Source organism: Triticum dicoccoides, chromosome 5B, assembly GCF_002162155.2.
Source record: "Triticum dicoccoides isolate Atlit2015 ecotype Zavitan chromosome 5B, WEW_v2.0, whole genome shotgun sequence".
Lineage (NCBI taxonomy): Eukaryota > Viridiplantae > Streptophyta > Magnoliopsida > Poales > Poaceae > Triticum > Triticum dicoccoides.
In genome coordinates, this window is record NC_041389.1 from 137,765,358 (window position 1) to 137,773,642 (window position 8,285).

The following is an 8,285-nucleotide window of genomic DNA, read 5'->3' on the forward strand; positions in this document are numbered from 1 at the left end:
GCGTATTCGAACTTTCGAGAAAACGGCTTTCTTATCTTGCTTGCTTGCAGGCAAAGGAAACGAAACGAAATATTCTCTTCCGTGAATTGATTACTTCCATACGTAGCAAGTTATTTCTCATTCCGTATGTTTTTTTCTTATGATTTACAGCGTCGTTAGTTCCGAGGTTTATTTTATACTCCCGCCGTCCCAAAATAAGTGTCTCAACCTTAGTACAACTTTGTACTAAAGTTAGTACAAAGTTGAGACGGAGGGAATATTTATATAGCTTACCACACGTGCCAGGATGGAAAAAAGAGTAGCAGGAAGCAATCGCAAATGTTTCATGATGTTTTATACTTATATGATTGTTGGGATTTGGTTTGTTGATCTCCTGGAAATCTTAAGATATATCGTAACATTTGTAGGAGGTTTTTAACTTCTAGAGAGCCTAGTTTAGAAGGTGAATGACTCAGTATTATGGGTTGTCATGCTTTGTCTTGCTTAATAGTAAGATTAAAGGAAAATTTAGTTGGTTGATGCTGGGAACATATGATGATTATCACTAAAACTAACATGTTAGCTAATCAAATGCAATGCCTATTTCTTTGTTGGATTGATGCTATGCTAATTGTGTAGCATCTAGGAAAGAAATTTGTTGCTAGTAAGTGTGTGCATCTTTCATGGATGGTGTGAAGCATCTAAGGAAGGAACAGACCATGGAGAAACTGACGTGAGCCAGTTGGTTCAGGATTTGGAAAAACCTGTATAATAAACAGTCTAATTCGTTGAAGGTGATTAGGTTGCAAAAAGTCAAAGTGTTCTTCTCCTATGAATAATTAATGATTTGTTTTTTCTCCCCTATTTTAGGTCATTTTTTCCGTTGGTTTAAAGGAATTGCTAAAGTAATCAGTTGTTCAGCTTCACTTTGTTTCTCGATATTTGGCAGTGCTTCTTCAGTTTTCCTATTCGGTTCACTTGAAGCGTGCATCTTTTTTTCTTTTTGGACGAGGGCAATTCTTAGTTTTCATTACATTGGGGCTACTAAGATTTAGCTTTCCTCTTAAATCAGACTCCACTGTCTAAATAAGATATTTGCTTATACTGAAGGGAATAGAGCACTAACTCTGATAGCTACTATAATTAATATAAGCTCCAGCGATCTAAAGGAAAGCAGTTGTTAGATTTGAAGCTGAATACCTACTTTAGATAAATATGCTAGGCACTTTTAGCTGCTTGAGATATTTTACACTCGGAAGAATCAGAAGAATACACTATTTCTGTGTCGGTCTTCCCTTTTTTACCAGCTCATGTTTGTGAAGTACTCCTCCGTAAACTAATATAAGAGCATTTGGAACACTAAAGTAGTGATCTAAACGCTCTTATGTTAGTTTACAAAGGGAGTAGTACATATGTTAACATCCATATGACGTACTGTTTTACTTTATCAGGGTAACCTGCAGCATGAGTATGCTGGGAGTGATTCTGTACGATTGGGAGGGCCTGGGGCAAGAGAGGAGCTGATTTCATTACTCAGATATATGAAGTTATGCATGTATTTCTCAAAGAAGCCATACAAAGTGTTTTTGGAATTTGGTGGATTTGATCAGAGTGATGTTCTTATTAAGAAATCTAAGGCGAGGGTGCGTAAGTACCAGTCAACACTCCATTTTTTACCAGTCAACTTGTTGAACTGATAATTTTTTGTCCTATTTAGTACAGATTATAAATCAGGACAAATCGGTTGAAATTATGTTCTTCTGTGCAGTTTCTGAAGCCTGCTTTCACAATTGTCCGTGATAGAGACTCCAAATGCTTTCTCCTTTTCATTCGGGGGGCTATTAGTGTTAAGGAAAGGTTGACAGCAGCAACTGGAGCAGACATTCCATTTCATCATGTTGTGGCTAAGGATGGCTGTGTATCCAACCTAGTGCTGGGGTATGCGCATTGTGGGATGGCTACAGCGGCTCGCTGGATCGCAAATCAGGCCATTCCTTGCCTCAGTAAGGCAGTAGAGCAATTCTCGGACCACAGAATTACGGTAATATATTTGAGTTTTCTGACTCTACAGATGCTCTTTCTATTTTCTGCTTACAGAAAATTAAGCATTATGTATTGCCAAAAGAACATGCTCTTGAAAGATGATTGCAATTAGAGCGTATTTTTATTCTAAAAAACCCAGACACAAAAAACAGTGGTAATCACAAACGATTTGGCCATTACTATATCAAGCAGATTATAGATTTCCTGAGATCTCTACTTAGGACAGGGATGGACTGCCAAACAAGGCTTCTCTCCTTCTAGATTGACCGTGACACACCTTTCGGAATATATGAACTGGAACTTGTAACAACCAAATATCCTGTTGAGGTAGGAAATTCTGAGCGTGCAGCTTATTTAAAACAGTGACGTATTCAGACAATTAAGATTCTCTTATTGACTTCTTAAGATTTTCCGGTGCTGAGAAAGACAGGCACAAATTCCTTAGATAATTAAGCAGTGCATTTCTGGTTCATACACTCTACACAAGTATGTAGTCACTACTGGAAAAAACACTTGGCAATGGAATAACTTGGGCTAATGAATATGATAATATGCTTTTGATACCTTGTAAACCTGAATCACTTTTTTCTCCCAGCGTATACTTACAAATTCATTTTGGTATATTTAAAGCCTACTTTAGTTTACTTAGGTAGGCAGTGCATTTCTATCTTGTGGACCCTAAAAATGAAAATGATCATTTGAAAATAAAATATTTGTGTTCTAGGATCTATCAAACCTACAAACTAGATAATTTTCTTTTCTAAAAAAACAAACTAAATAATTTTATTTTCTAAAAAACACAAACTAGATAATCTTGTTCTTTATGCATCTTCCATCTAGTCTGGCAGTTCCTGCTAATCGAGTTTTGTCGAAATATATGATGCTTGATACTTTTGCGCTGCATCTGGACTTCTAGACCTTCTTTCTAATTCTATTTGCTAACTCAATCTTCTTATTCTAGATCATTGGGCATTCAATGGGTGCCAGTATCGCTGCATTATTGACATACATTCTGCGTGAGAATGACAAGTTATTATCAGCCACATGTATCGCATTTGGACCAGGTATGCCTTGTAAGCCCAGGGGTACAAAAGTTTTGGCATTGAATACTACATATACGATGTTAATAGTAAAACATCCATTTCCATTTGTTAATTTTCCCTCACTAAAAATCTGTATCGGCTCCTTGCACAAATATAGTAGTAACTTATAGTGATATGTCTCTTATGGTCATATTTTGGCGTTTGTAGGCATATGGTCTGCAATTCATTTTTAGAAAAAAATAACTATCCGGCGTTAATCGTGTAGTGAAAACCAAACAGCGGCAAGAAAGAACAACAATTTCACATGCATGCCTAATGATGATGACAATCGATGTTTTAGGATAGCCTTTGATTTATATATCTAAGGACTATGAGTAGATAACCAAAAGAGAATTAACTCTGAATTGAAAGTATGAGCTTTCAACATCTGCAAGGAACTCAATGTTCTTTGTTTATGCTGCAAACTCTTGGTAGAGTTTCTGTTGTAGGTGTGAGATATTAACACTTCTGCTGCTACTTTCCAGCTGCTTGCATGACATGGGACTTGGCTGAGTCGGGTAAAGACTTCATTACGACCATCGTCAATAGAAATGATGTAGTGCCATCTCTTGGTAGAGTTTCGACTGCCAAACTCCGTACAGAGGTACCTCTCAGGATGATAGTCAAAGTGGGAAACCATGAAGTAAATATTCCAATAAATTGTTTTGCCTAGTCAAACATATCGTATATTTATCGTTGGAGTCAAATATGGCAGGTGATGGCATCATCATGGGTGCATGAACTTCGTGAACAAATTCAACAGACTAGATTCTTAGGTTTCGTCAATCGCTCTGTGAGCTTCATGCGATCTCATGTACCCTTCGTATCAGATCCAAAATCTAAAGTTGTAGATGTCGATATGCTTCAGCCTCCCACTTCCGAGGTACATAACAAATATATTGCTGCAAGCACTAGTGGCGTTGTTACTTACTGAATTATTTGCCATATGACTTGAATCTGCCAGGCTGGGACCAGATCTTCAGAAGATGTCAATTGTGTTACGAAGAAACGTTCTACTCTTGTTTGCTGGTCATGTTCTTCTGCACGGAAGCAGACTGTTGACCCTGCAAAACATACTCGGTACATTACAAATCAAACTGATGTTGATGTGAAAACTGAAAAAAAACGACACTGAAGCGGCTGATACAGAGTTAGTCTCAATTTCTTTTGGGGAGTTAAACCTTCAACCATTAGATAATGAAGATACCGACAAAGAGGACATCAAATCACCTCTGAAAAGTTCAAGTGAAGGACAGGTCAGAGAATCCTTAACCAACAAGCAGATGGAGCCGTCATCGTCAAGCCCTTCTGAAGATCCCCTCCAGCTATACCCTCCAGGAAGAATACTGCACATGGTTGCATTGCCAGCTGCTGAAGAGCCCAACACAAGTGAGCAAGGTAGCCGGGAGGAGGTTGTCACCCTGTACGAGACACCTCGACATCTCTACAGCAAGATTCGTCTGGGGAGGTCTATGGTAGGGGAACATTACATGCCCAAGTACATCAGGACAATGGAGCTGTTGATTGAGAAGCTCGCGAAGGAGGACATGGACAGTGACCAACTGGACTTGTTGTAGCAGTGACTGATCACTGATGTACAGAATAGTTGTTGTACAGATCACGGGAAGAGAGTGCATCTTCTTCTGTTTGCTTAGTTGACTTTGTTCTGTTGATCTGCCATCAACAGGATCAGCTCGAAGAGCAGAAGCCTAGTGATGATTTCGGTAATTCAGCAGTGTTGTTGCTTTTGGCTGTGAATATTCATCTATAAGTTAGATTGGCTAACCCATGATTTGGAAAATCTTAACCGTTTGTTCAGAAGGTATTTGGTTCTGAAGCTGTGTAAGATCCATCAATTTGTCTGAATCTGTTTCAGATCTTGTTTTTTTCGGTGATCGATGATTGTTCATCATGTGTGGTGCATTTCATACTGTCTGCTTTCTTTAGCTCGATTTCTGTAATCATTCATCATATATGTACAATTTGGTTGAATACCTATTGGAAGCTTTGTGTGGTTATTCAACCAATCCTATATATCCAAGTGATCCGGTGCGGATTTTTGGGATCTAGGTCTAGGCACACCCCTTTAGGCAAACCGTCCCTAGTTATCTCTCTCGCCTAATCTCTGCCTCACCTACATTTGCATGCAATTAATTAGTTTACCTAAGCATGTTAAATAGTCATGCATTAATTTATGGAAAGTGTTATCTACTGTTAATTATAGAGAGTACTATCATTCTTCGGATGGGAGAATCACATGTTAATTATGAAGAGAATATCATTTCTTTGAACGGGAGGATCATTAATAGCCCTGGATAGAAGGAATTAATGCACCGATTCTGTAGGAGATAATTTACTTACCGAACAATCTCACGACCTTAATTTCGTTAAGATAAAAAATAACACTGGTAAGATATTGCATATCATCTCGGGATCTCTGTATGTATGAGCCGGGAGCTCTATATATAGCTGGCCAAGCTACCCTAATCAATCTTCATCACATCAAAGCTTCTCCTGAACTACTCCTACATTACAGGGCATGGCGTCCAAGGCCTGCATCCTGGTCCTGCTCTTCGTTGCAGCTCTTCTCCATACAGGTACGAAAGAACAATGCAATACTTGGTCGTCGTCGCAGTTTAATCTCACCGATCCTTGGATCTTATGTGCCGTTGATGTGTCCACAGGTCATGCTATTGGCGACGCCGGGCCGTGCCAACTGGAGGACATCCGCGTCTCGTCGGTGTTGACGGGGCGGCTGGTCCTGAATGTGCCGGAGTACAGCGTGACTGTGGAGAACACGTGCTCGTGCCCGCAGGCGGGCGTGGTGATGTACTGCAACCTCGGCGAGGTGAACGCGGTGATCCCGGACACGACCAAGCTCCGCCTGCTGAGCCGGAAGCAAGGCCACTGCCTCATCAACAGCGGCTGGCCGATCTTCAACGGCAAGCCCATATAACGTTCACCTACGCCGCCAAGACGCAGCTCGACTTCACCCTCGATAACGCCTCGCCGGAGTGCCGGGTGTGATCGTAGCTTTTCTTTACGCAAACGCACGCAACTTTATTACGTACTTGGAAGTAAGAATGTTTAAAGGTACAGAAATAGGGTCGTAGGAATGACCGGGCCAAATATGGCGTCCTGTACCTAAAGACGACGTGTCCTTTGCAAGGCTATGCGCCTTGAAATTAAAGTTTGTACGCTCATGAATAAAGCGGCAACTATCAAAAGATGATTTCTACTCGGCAATCTCTCTCCATAAGCACTCCGAGATCTCTACGTTCCTGAGATTCAGATCTCCGCTGGTGAAAAGCCACACGCTAAGGCCTCGTTTGGTTCATAGGATAGGATTATCATAGGAATAGGAATTTTGTAGGAAATGAGATGACATGTATCTCAAATCCTATGAGCAGGAATAGGAAACGAGATGTCATTTGATTGACATCAAAGAAATTTTTTCATTGAGTCTAGGCCCATTTTTATTTTCCTATGAAATGTGGAGGATAGGAACCAATCCTATGTAGAAATAGGAATCCATTCCTATGAATCAAAGGGCTCTAAAGGAAAAAATCCTATAAAAATCCTATCCTCTAGAATTCCTATGAAATTCCTTCAAACCAAAGGAGGCCTAAAGCTTAGCAAAATGGGTCCTGGATATCTTTGGCAACAACTATCATGCACCCACATATGCTTCAGTAATATAACTGCAAAATATCACAGTCGCACATCTTGTGCCCGCTCGGGCAAAGGCCCCATCAACATTTACTTTTGCATGATCCAGTTAGGGTGGAAGCCATTTATTGCGAGTCTCATCTGATTCTAGGCTTTGAAACAATCGCTTCTCCAACGCCTGTACCTCTGCCAAATATATTTTTATGAATTGATGCATTGAAGATGGACTCTGAAAGATGTTCTCATGGATGACCTTTCTTCTAGAAAACCAAATTGCCCAAAGAGAGATGATCATACTTGAGAACTGCCCTTGCAAAAAAGAGCTTTTTTGCATTTGGTTTGGTACATGCTAGCATGCTTGCAGTCAAGATCGCAATGTAAGAGACATCAATCTCTTTGGGTGTTAATCACATAACAATATGAACTAGATTATTGACTCTAGTAAACTCTTTGGGTGTTGATCACATGACGATGTGAACTATGGGTATTAATCACATACAGATATGAATATTGGTGTTAAATCACATGGCGATGTGAACTAGATTATTGACTCTAGAGCAAGTGGAAGACTGAAGAAAATATGCCCTAGAGGCAATAATAAAGTTATTATTTATTTCCTTATATTATGATAAATGTTTATTATTCATGCTAGAATTGTATTAACCGGAAACATAATACATGTGTGAATACATAGACAAACATAGTGTCACTAGTATGCCTCTACTTGACTAGCTCGTTAATCAAAGATGATTGTGCTTCCTGAACATAGACATGTGTTGTCATTTGATTAACGGGGTCACATTATTAGGACAATGATGTGATTGACTTACCCATTCCGTTAGCTTAGCACTTGATCGTTTAGTATGTTGCTATTGCTTTCTTCATGACTTATACATGTTCCTACAACTATGAGATTATGCAACTCCCGTTTACCGGAGGAACACTTTGTGTGCTACCAAATGTCACAACGTAACTGGGTGATTCTAAAGGAGCTCTACAGGTGTCTTCAAAGGTACATGTTGAGTTGGCGTATTTCGAGATTAGGTTTTGTCACTCCGATTGTCGGAGAGGTATCTCTGGGCCCTCTCGGTAATGCACATCACTATAAGCCTTGCAAGCAATGTGACTAATGAGTTAGTTGCGCGATGATGCATTACATAATAAGTAAAGAGACTTGTCGGTAACAAGATTGAACTAGGTATTGAGATACCTACGATCGAATCTTGGGCAACTAACATATCGATGACAAAGGGAACAACGTATGTTGTTATGCGGTTTGACCGATAAAGATCTTCGTAAAATATGTGGGAGCCAATATGAGCATCCAGGTTCCGCTATTGGTTATTGACCGTAGACGTGTCTCGGTCATGTCTACATAGTTCTCGAACCCGTAGGGTCCACACGCTTAAACTTCGGTGACGATTTATATTATGAGTTATGTGTTTTGATGTACCGAAGGTAGTTCGGAGTCCCGTATGAGATCGGGGACATGACGAGGAGTCTCGAAATGGT

At 40.0% G+C, this 8,285-nt stretch overlaps 1 protein-coding gene and 1 pseudogene across 1 annotated transcript; both read left to right on the forward strand.

The window, feature by feature from the left end:
- LOC119307841 overlaps nt 1–4,984 on the forward strand; it is a 6,101-nt pseudogene extending 1,117 nt beyond the window's left edge.
- A 583-nt stretch (nt 4,985–5,567) lies between these two features.
- On the forward strand, nt 5,568–6,350 carry LOC119305297. Its single transcript, XM_037581862.1, has 2 exons — nt 5,568–5,701; nt 5,789–6,350. Exons 1-2 carry the CDS (start codon nt 5,644–5,646, stop codon nt 6,058–6,060), a joined length of 330 nt encoding a protein of 109 aa, XP_037437759.1. The 5' UTR covers nt 5,568–5,643; the 3' UTR covers nt 6,061–6,350.
- Nucleotides 6,351–8,285: the final 1,935 nt, after the last annotated feature.

Bases quoted from the DNA above. Each gene is read 5' to 3' on its own strand.
- LOC119305297 (XM_037581862.1), top strand. From the start codon at position 5,644: ATGGCGTCCAAGGCCTGCATCCTGGTCCTGCTCTTCGTTGCAGCTCTT. The intron at 5,702-5,788 runs GTACGAAAGAAC...ATGTGTCCACAG, and splicing joins TGCAGCTCTTCTCCATACAG to GTCATGCTATTGGCGACGCC.